This window comes from Carassius carassius, chromosome 13 (assembly GCF_963082965.1).
Source record: "Carassius carassius chromosome 13, fCarCar2.1, whole genome shotgun sequence".
Lineage (NCBI taxonomy): Eukaryota > Metazoa > Chordata > Actinopteri > Cypriniformes > Cyprinidae > Carassius > Carassius carassius.
In genome coordinates, this window is record NC_081767.1 from 7,046,895 (window position 1) to 7,061,391 (window position 14,497).

Genomic DNA, 14,497 nt, shown 5'->3' on the forward strand with positions numbered 1-14,497 from the left:
TCTCCTCCTACAGAAAATTTAGAACAGTAGAGCAGCATTAGTCATTACTGAACGACGTCGGCAGCTGAGATTAAGAAGATGTAGATGACTGAGCTGCATAGTCACGGAAGAAGAGAATATTTGTTCCATCACATGCATACATGGGCAAATTCACAGTCACACCAGTTGGATAGTTATTGTGCTGGCACGAATACATTTAAATTAGCGGAAGAAATATAACTTGGCATATACACAGGAACAGTGTATTAAAGATAAGATAGGCATTAAATGAAAATTCACCCTATTTACTTTTTGACTGCATGTTATAGGTATTGTGAACAGTTCATGAGTTGATGATGTGAATCATGTGTATTTGATGAAGAGTTCAAAAATGTATATTTTTATTCAGCATGAATGCATTAAAATTGCACTTTTTACAGACTTTGGTGACGTTTTCACAGTTCTCAACTGATTGGTATATTAGTTTTATACTGTATACTATACAATACTATACTTTACTTTGTGTTATATTACCTTAACATTAAATTACAGAAAACTAGTTAATGCTGCTCCACAAGTATATCTCTTCTGACCAACGTCATCATTCGTTGGTTTTTATTCTCTCTCTCTCTCTCTCTCTCTCTCTCTCTCTCTCTCTCTCTCTCTCCTCTTTTTATATAAATCATTGCATTCATATAAATACTGTCATAGATTTATTTTGGTCTTGACTACTTGATAGTGGTTATGCAGGTCAGGTAGTACTGTAAGTGCATGAGACTGTCCCAGGCCGGAACAAAGCTGAGTGCCCTCAACACACACTTAATCTGGAATTTTTCTGCATGTTTAGATGATTTCTTGATCTCCATAATGGAAACGAATTATGAAGGAATATGAATGCCAAAAAAAAAATTAAAAAAAATAAATAAAAAGAAATTCAATTTTAACATTTTCAATATTTACATATATTAGGGCTGGGCAAGTTAATGCATTATTATGACATTAACACATTCACTGATTAAAAATAATTATTTTATTGCGCATTAATACTGTTTATTATTATTTTGAAAAAATGTCTCTCACTGGCTCTGAATACACATACAGACAAATCATGGGTCACAGGAGGGGATGCTCCCAATCATATTATTTAGGCTAAGCATCAACATCCACAAACCACTGTCCATTGTTATTTTTAACAGAAAAGAATGCACCGAACTGGTAATAATGACTTTATAAGATGGAAATAGGAAGTTTCCGATGAAGACAGTAGAGAAGCGCTTGCTCAGTGGAGTGAATCATTTTGTTAACTTTGTGCTTTATTATTTTGAGTCGTATGGGACACGGTAACACACGTCCCTCTCACATTATATTGCTTTACAGATCTATCGATTTTGCCGCTCAGAAATATTGACACAATCATGCAGCACGCATCAGGAGATCTGCACTCCGGCGCGGTAAGCGCTCACACTCACTGATCTACATAACTGAACCATGCTCTTGCCCACCCCTTCAAACCAAGCCAGGGACTGCTAAACAGAGCGATCACACTAGTCAAACGAACCAGGCTTTGGGGATCAAACGCACTCTGGCATGGTTAAGATTGCCTAGTGTGAGCACACCCTACTTATTCTCCCACACCCTGCAAACACATATCTCTACTCGCCCATCAAGTGTTGTCTGTGCCACACTCTGCTGCAGTTGGTCCCGCGATTGTGCAGGTCTCGAATAGGTACTGGTGCCTGCTATAATGTTATGATCAAGGCTCTGAGCATAACATTTTTCTATAACAAACTATTTATTACTATTAACTACTAATCTTTTCTATAAAAATGCTAATGTTCTGGCAGTAACAAATAGCTTTTTTTATATTTGTGAACGCAATTCAATCTTTGTAAATTCCCCATATCATACTCCTAAATTTGGCTTTTATAAAAATGAAAAGAAGCCCTTGTTTTATTTCTTTGATAATAAGAAGATGGCATATTCTACTCTCCATGCCTTCTGACTGTCCCTACCCACATACAGAGTTTGCCAAAATACCTCCACTCACAGATGAAGCTCCTAACAATAGCTGTTGTTCTCTGCAGAGGCCGTTTGGTCTCCTGCAGCCTCTCTATCCTGCTGAGGTCACAGTGCTGGAGTCATCATGGCCCTGAGCCTCTCTAATCCCCGTCCCCTGGGTGACATTACACTTCATCTGCCTCTTTTAATTAATGAGGAATTCAGAAAGAGCCATCTGATCCTCCTCGTTCTTTTTTCATTATCGCCGCTCTCTTTTGTTTCTGCTCTCATAAAGATTTTTTTTTTAAACCAGGATAGGGTTTTAAACAATTAGCAAGAGGTGGACACCATTTCATCCCACTTTCATCGGTTTATTAGGAAAGACATGCACTGTACGAGAGCATGCGCTACTTCAGAGATGGTGGCCTTACATTATTATTGTCAACGTTCACTTCAAAGTGAGGGTGTACATCTCTCTTCATTTTATCCCTCTCGCTGCTGCAATTTCATCATCAGTGGAATTACACCGTCAAAGTCATCTCACCGTGTGATCTGAATGCTTATGTACCTCATAGTCAGAGACACTTGGAGTTTTAATAAGCTCAAAATGTGTATGATTTGATCAGTTTTTCAGAGTTAAACTAATTTGTTCTACATTTAATTTTAAGTGTCAATTATGGCCAAATACCTGTATAGATTGTAATGTTTTGGGGTGACAACCAAATCTAAAGCACATAGAGTTAGTTTCTTGATCGAACTGATTTGGAGAAATTTAGTATTACATCCCTCGCTCATCAGTGGATCATATGTAGTGAATGGGTGCCATCAGAATGAGAGTCCAAACATCTGATAAAAACATCTAGATAATTCACCAGCAATCTAATGATTCCAGTCCATCAATTTAGCTCCAGTGAGCTAATTTTCAACAAACTTTCATTTTTTGGTGAACTGTTCCTTTAAGGCTGGGAAAAAATAAATAAATGTTTGGTCATTCCTCGCATAATATTGATACTTAATGTTTTTTTTAACATAATTTTATCACAAATTTAGCATGAAAATAAATGCATAAAATTACCTTCTAAAGTGAAACACAAATGAGACCACAGTTTTTATTCAAACAGAGAACAGAGAGAAAAACATAATTTCACACTAAATTAAGACAAAGCTAAATGTGCCATTTATTAGAATGGGTTTAGTGTGTGTGACAATTGCTGTAAATTTATTTAAATTAAAAACAGTTATGAGGGGTCATATTTTATAATTGTAAATCAATTATAATATATATATATATATATATATATATATATATATATATATATATATATATATATATATATATTGTCTGAAAATAATTACCCGTTTAAGCCTCAGAAAAAAAAGAGACAATTAATTAATTAATTAATACAGAAAATTAATATTATTCTACATTTGGAGATTCAGTGTGTCAGTATGTTTATGATTACAGATTTAAAAAAAAATAGCAATGATACACATAGCAGTTTAATAGTTATAGCTATTATACCTTTATTAAGGGAAGATTAAGGGAAGATACCTATTATACCTTTAAATAATATAAGTCGTGGCCTAGTGGTTAGAAGTTTGACTCCTAACTCTAGGGTTGTGGGTTCGAATCTCGGGCCGGCAATACCAAGACTTAGATGCCCTTGAGCAAGGCACTGAACCCCCAACTGCTCCCTGGATAAATGGCTGCCCACTGCTCTGGGTGTGTGTTCACTGTGTGTGTGTGTGTGTGTTCACTGCTGTGTGTGTGCACTTTGGATGGGTCACCATACTTGGCTGAATGTCACATAACCTTTCACTTTCATTAAAAGAGGAAATATGAGCTGACATAATTGCCATGGACAGGATATCTTCCTCCTGTCTGTCAACGTGGGATCTTTTCCTCAGCCTTATGGCTGATATAGGCTTAAATTGGAGTTCTGTTACTCCTGTTTTTACATTGTTAGTGGGAGGGAGAGAAAGACAGAGTATTTTCGATGAGAGAGCTCATGCACACAGCCTGATGTAGAGAAGCCAAGTGCAATGAACTTTAGACAGGCTTTACGCAAGCCTGCATTACTAAATATACACAGGAGTACCACTCCCACTAGAGTCTATTACACACACACACAGCTCCTTTCTACTCAAGGAGTCACTCCAATAAACTACTGAATGGAAGCATTTTGTCAAGCATGCAGTGCTATAAATGTTGGCTTTATGGGATATGGGTTTTATTATCTGGTATTGCTGTAGTTTATAATGTCACTGAATGCTGCTTATCAAATGAGAGCAGATTTAAATTATAAAACAAATAAATGAGCTGCAATGAAAATTGAGTCATCATTTATTTATGGTCATGTAGTTCAAAACCAACATGATTTTCTTCATTGGAGCACAAATGGAGATGTTTATTACAATGTCCATGCTGCTCTTTTCCATGCAATGAAAGTGAAATATATTGAAGTCTGTTTTGGTCTCAGAATGAATGAATGAACGAATGAATGTAATTGGGACTTTTTATCTCAAGTTTATCTCACATTTCAAACCTGCAAAAAATAAACTTTTCTATCTATCTATCTATCTATCTATCTATCTATCTATCTATCTATCTATCTATCTATCTATCTATCTATCTATCTATCTATCTAACATTGATCGAAAGACTGTATGAATGAATGAATGAGGTAATTGTCACTTTTTTATCCCACAATTATGTTGCTATAATATCCCTCAATTCAAACGTTTTTTATTTATATTATTTTTTTAATGAAATTATATATTAAAAAAGCATTCATTTGTTTGTTCATTCATTGATTCATTCAAATCGTGGCAGACACAAGTTTCAGTAGAATGGTCACTTGGGACTGTCAGTCTCTAAATAAGCATATTTTAGATGGATCTATATTTTGGTTAGAAATGTAACAAAAAATGTGTGTATTGTGCACATACCATTTCACCAATATCAGTAAAAAATATCTGCATGATACAGCAACATTTACTCAAGCAATGTCATGAGTTTGGGGCTGGACTAACTGTAGTACAGTTTTTGCAATTCTGGTAAGTACTAGAAGAGCAGAACGTACACAGAACTTAGAACTTCAACTTTAAATTACACACAGTATAGTAAGCTGTAATTTCGATATTGTGTGTAGTCTTACTGGTTTGGACAGATATTAGGGAGAGTCCAGTAAATTATTAAATTCATTTTATTTATTATTATTCTTGCCATGAACTGTTCCTGCAATGTGTAACGTGACCTTGTTACTAGAAAAAAAAAAAAAAATAATAATAAAAAAAAAAAAAAGTTTCAAATAGACAAAAAGGCACTCCTGCAGAACATGCTCACTGATATTGTTTTTGATATGCAGGTCATGGCGCCATGAATATAAATAATGAAAAATGTTGGTTTATGCTACTCAGTCTTGGTCAGTCTGCACGTGTGTGCAGTGAGGTGAGGCAGAGGCAGGTGTTACTAGTAATGGATGGGTATAGGACGGGGAGAGAGAGACTGTGAGAGCATGTCCAGTCTGTCCTCAGGCTCTCCACAGGACTCCATTAATTGCACCCAGCCCCAAAATTAATATTTGCTCTCTTCTTATGCAAAAGGTTATTAAATAAACCTGCTGTAGCATGCATGTGTGTTTGTGATTATACGAGCAGCTGCACGACCATTAGAGGTCTGACCATACGTAAGTGTTTGTTTGTGTGTGGTTGGAGGACACTGTGTCTTTTTCAAGCATCTGGCTGCTCTATCATGCCTAAAGCAACATACTCGTCTGCTTTGATCATGAAGACTAATGCATGCTCACACACACCAACAAACTCTCTCTCTCTCTCTATCTATCTACTTCAGTGTCTAAGGGTTGATTAAAGGGGAGGAGTGAAAACTTCTGGTTTTCACTTTAATAAAAAAAAAAAAAGAAGTACTGTGGCACTGCCATGGTTGAGGTGCTATCAGATTGAAATGGTGTGGCATTTTGATACAGGCATATGATAGTCATTTATCATATACTGAACCATGGCATCGATCATGCATTAAAATTGAATGATTGCAATGAAGTCAAGCACTAAATCGCATAAATGAAATCACAATATCACAATTTTACTTAAGTTCATTAAAACAAATCACACAAAACTATCATGAAAGTCTTAGTCTATTACATGTGCAAAGTATAACTGTATGCCAAGTATGCCACTGACCAGTGTTATGTAAAAATGGCCATATATTGGGTATTTATAGCACTGCATAGATGGTAAAATACTGTGGTAATATCATGAGAAAATAATGTGCAAATAGTAAAAATTACAAATAAATAAACATGTATTCTCGTTTGGCTCTCAACGAAGGCGGACGCATTTTCTCTCCCTCTCCTCCCCCTTACCTTCCCTGCTTGCTTTCTCATCTTTCTAGTGTCGTCTATTGTCTAATACTTGAGAGACTCTCTCTGCACTGCTCTCCAAACTGAAAAATCATGGATTTGATCAACTGGTCTCTCAACTCAATTGACAATTGGCTATGGGCAATCGACGAGAAGCTTAGGTTCGGGGGAACCTGACTGCCCTGCTGGAACGTTCACAGCTGGCTACACGATGGACGCATGGGAGAGGTGGCGGGTCGTGTGTCTGGCGGCTCTTTTCATGGAGGACATTGAAGACATCTACCTATTCGGAATAATGATAACAGGTCTTCTGCTGATTGGATTAGGATTTGCCCTGTGTTATTGAAGAATTCAGAAAATGGGAACAGCTGTCCAAAGCCTCATAAGGCTGCCCGTCATGATTGAAGCAGTGGGCAGAACTGTCAGCACTGAGACTGAGATTATTAACCGCAATATGGATACAATCACGGAGAAGCTCACGGCTTTGCAAAGGAAAATGGATGGATTTGGAGACCAGAATGGACAAAGATAGTAACCGGTAAATTGGAATGCAGATACTCAGCCCAAGACCAAACAATCGCAATCTTATCTTCTTCGGCTCCCCTCTACCAGCACTGGCCTCAGCCAAGGCCAATGTTGGGAACAAAAACTACCCCAGAAGAGCACTGCAGCGAGACGCTCTTGCGTTCCTCCCCCCACACCACAGACACGTGCTGATTGTTGACTCTGTCTGGGACCTGATCAAGGCTGTTTCCATGGCATTTTGTTGTGTCGCTATCACAATCTGCGGACTGAGGCACCTAGATTTGAATGCCAGCTCTCCAGGCCTACAAATACACAAACTCTTACAACATACACACACACATATATACAGATATGTATTCAAACCCCCATCCCTCGCCTTCACCGCTTTGTACCGCCAGTCTGACAAGCGTGTGACAAGCGCTGTAGGGTTTCAGGACCGGATGGCTGGTTGCCTGCGCTAGATTACCTTGACTCCCCTTTTCCCCTCCCCTGTTGCAAAGTCGTGTGTTTATGCTGTATTGATTATGTGTAGGGGTGTCCCCGACTAAGGATTTTCATAATCGAATCAGAATTTTCGAATCTTGCCGACATTCGACTGATAGTCGAATCATATGTTTGGGGGCAGGGCAAAATACATTAACAAGAGTCAAGTCAGACATTCGACTAACATAATTACTGATGTTAACACAAATGTGTAATGAACACCTTGCAGATATAAACGGTAAAAAAAATTATGTTTTGATGAACAGATAGCTAACACTTAACGTCGGCGAAACCATAACAATTAACAATTTTATCTTATTTATTTTTACAATAGTGCTCTCTTTATAATGTTAGCCTAAAACGTTAGCAGTTAATGTTCTGCAGGTCTGTTTTGAGCTGCAAGCGCTGAAGATGATCAGTAGAGTGACGCATTTGATAGCAAGTTTTTAATCAGTGGGATTCAACTCATAATTTCATATAGAATACGCTTCTTTATTTATACAACATAACATTAATATTAAGACTTATAGGCTATTTGCAAAAAGGGCCCGAATGCACATGAACATACGGCAGCTAAACTCTAAAAATTCATAGCATTTTAGTATAATGGTCTTCTCATTATAATAGTATGTATATGTCACATATAACAGTCCCAGTCATAGTTATTAATATTCTGCATTGTAGTTTGACCTGCTCGCGCTGTGATATCACCGTAGTACTACAATGAAGCACTTGAATCAAAACCAAATGCATATCAGGTAAATAATATATCCACGATATACATACTGTACATCGGCTGAAATGTTTTGAAATCACTTGAACCCTACCTGTTCAAAAAAATTAGTCTCTGCCTGTGTCAGTTTGAGTCTTGGTAAAGTTTTAAATCCTTGCCGCCAAGATGCTCCTCTGTCGGTCACAGATTATGGAAATTGAAACATAAATCTATAGGGTGGCTGGATTTATTCACGCACTTTAAAATATATTTTCAGATTCTTACAGCTTTGTCATAATGGGCTGTATATTAACTTATTGGGGGAAAACCGGTAGTTCTATGTGAAATCAGACATTTGAGCTCTCCCATATAGTCAAAATGGCATAATCAATAACACCCTGTGAATATTCGACTGTTAGATTGGTAGTCAAATCAGCCTCCTCGAAACTAAGCATTGATTCGTCGACTATTCTGGGTCACCCCTAATTATGTGCTTTTGTTGCTGAGGTGTTTTTCCGTGTTCTCACACTGTACTCCCAAAGGAGCATAGTCTGGGTGTTGTTTTTTTCTCCTCCCTTCCCTAATGTTTAGGGAATTTCTTCCTAATTTCTTCTTCCCCTGTACTGCATTTTGTTGCCTTGTATCTACATGTGCAATGACAATAAAGTTGAATCTAATCTAATCTAATCTAATCTAAAAGTATTAGTCCAGATGTATATGTTACATGCCATAAACATATATTATTTATTCTTATACTGGTCTGGGTCATATAAGCTCAATTTATTTTTATTTTTTTATTACATTAATGATCATTTGAGAGGTGATATATATATATGGCATGCTTTTTATGAAATTCAGTTTTGCAATGGACTGGCCAGAACTTGGTGGTGTATTTATTAACAGTAATACCATGGGATTTTATTCGGGGTTCTGTTTGTTATTGCAGTGCTTCATCTGGATTTGCTCCAGAATTCCAATACCTGATATTTCTTGAACCATCAGGTTTAGCCCTCATGTCGATAACAGCATTTTGAGGTAAACTAACCTACCTCTTTCTTTTACTCACACATTCACAATAAATTCACTCTGTCCCTCTCTGTTGTCATCTTGTTTTTCATAGGCAATGCTTTAATGAAGAAACAGACCTACTAACAATCTCACGGAAGGGACCCTCCAGAACAAGTATGGGGTCACCATGGAAACCACTTCTCCTGCTGTCAGTTATCAGCGGCCTAGCAGGTATGAGAGCGGTGGTACGACTATACCATGATAAGAAACGGCCTTTCTTGAAAACAGTCTCCTCTTGCTTGTCTTTTTCTTTCTCTCAGCAACATTAACAAAGGGCTGCCGTGAAACACTTCCTGGTATCTTTGTTATTCAGGGCTTGTTAGTGCTCCACTGCCCTCGTATTCACATTATCTGTAGCTCTCATAATGCTGTTAAGGTATTGTCTTGAACTGTTAGTTTGGTTAAGTAAACATCAGATAGCATAATTAACGTCTAAAATGTAGTCTTGAATGTGTAATGTTATACGTCTTTAGCGGATAGAGGAGCCCTGGGTGTGCAATTATTGAACAGATGTTTGCACCATACCAAGCTACGGCAAACAAGCCTGGTCGAGAGATAAAGTATTCATATTAGCATGTTCATGTTTCACATGCTGTCTTTTGAAGCACCACTTTGTAGAGACGGCTTCTGTTCTGAAATACTGATAAAAGGAATTCTGAAGAGCAGAAAGTAGTATAACAATATGAAAGCTGTGTGATTTACCAAGCAATATAGTTATGTCTAATAAACAACAGTTAATTCTGTTCTACTAATCCCAAACTGGAACATTTCACTGTTTGTTTCACTTTAGCCCTATTCAGATTTTTTCTCAAAGGGATGCAAGCTTCTTATTTAACATTTACAGGGGTTAGTACGTGTTTTTATTCCCATCCGAATCCAAAATGCCGGTGTTTTAAAAATCCCCCGCCAAATTAGCTTTGATGTTTTTGTTTTTTTTTAATCTGGAGAACAGTAAAGAAGATTTTTAGCTGTAAGCATGGTCCTTGGTGATTCATAAAATACAAGTCAGTGGGTACCGGCACTTGAGAGTCCAAGAGACATATGCAGGCAAGACAAAATTAATATATGTGGCTCCTGACAATAAATTGAGGTCTTTTGAAGCAAAACAATCGGTCTCTAAAAGAAACTGATCATTATTAACAACATTATTATCCGTAATCCAGACCCTCTGTCAAATCAGGAAGTCAAATTATTTTCCATGATTTTTATTTTTATTTAATTTATTTTTTAGATGTTTCATTGAACAGGTTCAAACAACACTTCACCAGTTTGTTTAATCATGCAATGACACACACAAACACATACGCAATTGTATATGTGTGTATATATATATATATATATATATATATATATATATATATATATATATATATATATATATATATATATATATATATATGTGTGTATATATATATAACATTGATGTCTAAAGCATATTAAGTGAATAAACTAGTCTTAATCAACCTTTTTTATATAAACCATGATAAACCATAAAAACAGGGACCATATACACCGGTATATTAGCTCAATATGAAGTATGTCGGGTGCAGCTGAAAGTGAGTAAGTTGAGTCGTAGATAAGTTGTAAGTTGTAGATGCTGCTCGAGCCACAAACTGTTTCAATCGGTTTAATCTGATTTAGTGATCAGGTTCAACCAATTCACTAAAATGAACTGGTTCAAAAGAACAATTTATTCATGAACTGCACTCCAGACTGTTTGCCTGAGGCTATGGATTACAGCTGACAATGTTGTAAAAATTGTTTAGTTTCTTGCACAGACTGATTAAAAGGGTACATAACATACACAGTTTCACCTAATCTCATGTTAATCTCATGTGTACCTATAGAGTAGGACTGCATCCTTCATATATTAAAAAAGTCTTTAGTTTTATAATATTTATTAACCCTTTCACGCATAGTGGTCACTACAGTGGACAGCTATTAAAAAAGCATTTTCTTGAATTTGCACGGGTTTTTATGGCAAATTTGCACATCAATCTCTTCATTGGACCCTGGTGCATCATCCTATAAATTGCAACCCCCTCCAAACCAAGATGGCCAAGGGTCAGTCAGACATGCCAAGTTGCTCCAGAATATCCACCCATTCCTTCTATCCTAGGAGACTCTTGTAGGTAAAAAAAATATTGCAGCATAAAGCAATATCTAATGAGTCATATCACAGTAAAATTTTCGAAGTTTTGATTTTAGATTGAGAGAAAACTCTGATTAATCACATGTCCACTGTAGTGGACGTCATGCATGCAATGGCTATATTTCAGCTACAATTCATAATTATAATGTGAATATTGTTTTTGAAATTTAAAACTTAAAAAATTAATATGCATTGACTTTTTCTACTGTAAATAAATGTATTTGTATTATTAGAATGTAATTTTCATTGACATCGAAAAAAGTCATGTGAATACATAATGTATGACACTTGTAATGCATTACTTTACTTGTTAGATCAAAAATGTATCTGATTTTATAATGCATGTTATTGTAATGCATTTTTTTACTAATAACATCAAAAAGTAATCTGATTACGGAATGCATGTTACTTTTAATGCGTTTCTTTACTCATAACATCAAAAATTAATCTGATTATATAATGCATGTTACTTGTAATGCGTTTCCTTTCTCATTACATCAAAAAGTAATCTGATTATGTAATGTGCGTTATTGTAATGCGTTTTTTTACTCATAACATCAAAAAGTAATCTGATTACGTAATGCATGTTACTTGTAATGCGTTTCTTTACTCGTTACATCAAAAAGTAATCTGATTAGGTAATGCACATTACTTGTAGTTAACAGTGTTGGGGAGTAACTAGTTACATGTAACGCCGTTACGTAATTTAATTACAAAATTAATGTAACTGTAATTAGTTACAGTTACTAAGAAAAAATGAGTAATTAAATTACAGTTACTTATGAAATTTTTAACGATTACAAAGGGGATTACATTTGAATAGGCCTATTTACACACATCCACATACAGATTTAACTGATTCTTTCCCAAATTGCACTGAATATTCTGAGACATACCACCCTAATAATTTCCAGGATGCGGAAATACAGTCTGGTTCGTAGAATCCAGTCATAAAAACGGAATGCCTAACGCGGACGGAATATGCCACCTTTTGGATGACTAAATCAAAAGTAGGTCAGTACACTTGAATCAAAACATGACATGGACTAGTGTCTGTAAATATTAAGCCCCAAAGATGCAATATATGACTTGCACATTCTGCGTGTCTGTGGAAATCAGGCGCGGACTGGACACCGGGAGAACCGGGACAATTCCCGGTGGCCTGGCAGATGATTTGCCCCTCTATTTTAATATTGTTATTGTATAATTGCACGCTGAATGTACTAAAGCCATCATTTGCGAATCCGCCATTTGATAATTAAATCTCTAATAAATCATGAATTGTTAGTCATGACTCGCGCGCTCTCCGCGCCTCCGCCAAACGGTTTGGATCAGACTCAGAGTAATCAATGCGAGAGAGAGGATTGCTGGAGCAGAGAAGCAGAACTACTGTTCAGGGTTTCAGGTCAGTTTCATCTCTGTAAAGATGCTTTTTTGTCTTTGTTTTTTTATTTATTTTATCTAGCAGCAGCACGTTGCTCATCAGTCATCACTCAAAATACTATATAAAGGACATTATTATTATCTGTTGTAATGTTACAGTAGTAATTTAGCTGAAAAAAAAATCAGATTTTTTTTTAATAGATTTAGGGGGAGCTACGACAGACAACAACACAACCCTTACGAAAATTAACATTTTAATATTTAACTATAAATCCAGAGAAAATGGTTACTATTGTTTAACTGTGGTAACCAAAAATTTAAAATTATTTTACAAATGTATTTATTTAAAAATAAATACAAATCCATTTGCAAAAAAAAACAAAAAAAAAAAACAAGGTTATTTTACTTTTATATAGGCTAATAAAAGCATGGTTAATTTTTGTAAGGGAAAAACATGACTCGTGTACAGTATTAGGATTTTTCGATAAAGATATTGTAGTATTGTAGAGTATTGTATTGTAAAGTATAGTTTTGTTCAATCTTGAGTATTAAAGTCATGAGAGAGATGGATAACAGGGCAAAATAAAGAGACTGAAGAGAAAAATGGAAGTGAAGGTGCAGTACAGGATAGAACTTTTAATTATTTAGCATGTCCCCAAATTAAAGATTTAAACCTTTTTTTTATGTCAGGTCCATACAAAAAATAGTTTTGTCCATGAATTTGTTTCTATGAGTTTGAATTTTCCAGTCTGAATTGTTTTCCCAGTCCGCCCCTCCTGTAAATTAATGGCAAAGACATGGTTTCATTTACTACATAGGCCTACTGAAGCTCGCAGTGTTTTCAACCTCTGCTGCCTCAATATAGGAGTACACGAGCACATAAACATAATTTTTTAGAACTGCTCTGTGTCACTTCATGTGCATTTTACTTATTTTGAGAAAACTATCATCATATACAAAGAGAAAGCTGTTTAAAAAAAAACACCAATGTTTCAGGAGTTTATTACACAGAATACGTCACATGCTTATTAGAAAACTGTATTTAAGTTGATGTATATGCTTTTATTTATTATTCTTTAATTTTCACAAATTAGTAATCAAAAAGTACTCAAAAGTAATTAGTTACATTACTTTAATAAAGTAATTGAAAAAGTTACACTACTATTACATTTTAAACAGGGTAACTTGTAATCTGTAACCTATTACATTTCCAAAGTAACCTTCCCAACACTGGTAGTTAATTACTTGTTAGATCAAAAAGTAATCTGATTAGGTAATGCATGTTACTTGTAACACATTACTTTACTTGTAACATCAAAAAAGTAATCTGAATGGGTTATGCATGTTACTTGTAATGCGTTACCCCCAACACTGATCATTTCAGATGAGATTGAAAAAACGTATCGCTAGGTTTTCTCAGAGGAGGGCTATGATAGAAATGTGCATGTCCATCTTGAACATAATCATAATTATCAGCTAATAAGGGTAAATCTCCATACTCTGGTGCACTGGAGGGAGCATCTGAGTGGTTTCCACAGTTGTACCTTGACAGGCTGTAGAAAATTCTGATAGAATCACGTCCTCATGTTCTGATATCATAGATACGCGTAGTGCAACTTGTATGAATTCGTATGAAGCCATTGCAATATTTAAACATTTTTATTTTATAGCTTTCACATTATTTGATATAATTGCATTGATTAGTTTGTTAAATTCACATACTTTATCTGTTTGATTATTGTCTTATATTCAACACAGTATATATTCAGTTTAAACCAACCGCATGCTGTCCACTCAAGTGGACATCTGAAGATCTTT

The 14,497-nt window shown here is 35.7% G+C and overlaps 1 protein-coding gene across 3 annotated transcripts in view; it reads left to right on the forward strand.

The window, feature by feature from the left end:
* LOC132155895 (contactin-5-like) overlaps positions 1-14,497 on the forward strand; it is a 285,593-nt gene that overhangs the window by 99,234 nt on the left and 171,862 nt on the right. For all 3 annotated transcript variants that reach the window (XM_059564654.1, XM_059564656.1, XM_059564655.1), the window contains exon 2: positions 9,197-9,315. In XM_059564654.1, the coding sequence (XP_059420637.1) occupies positions 9,261-9,315 (55 nt within the window). In that variant the 5' untranslated portion in view covers positions 9,197-9,260. The remainder of the gene's footprint in view (positions 1-9,196; positions 9,316-14,497) is intronic.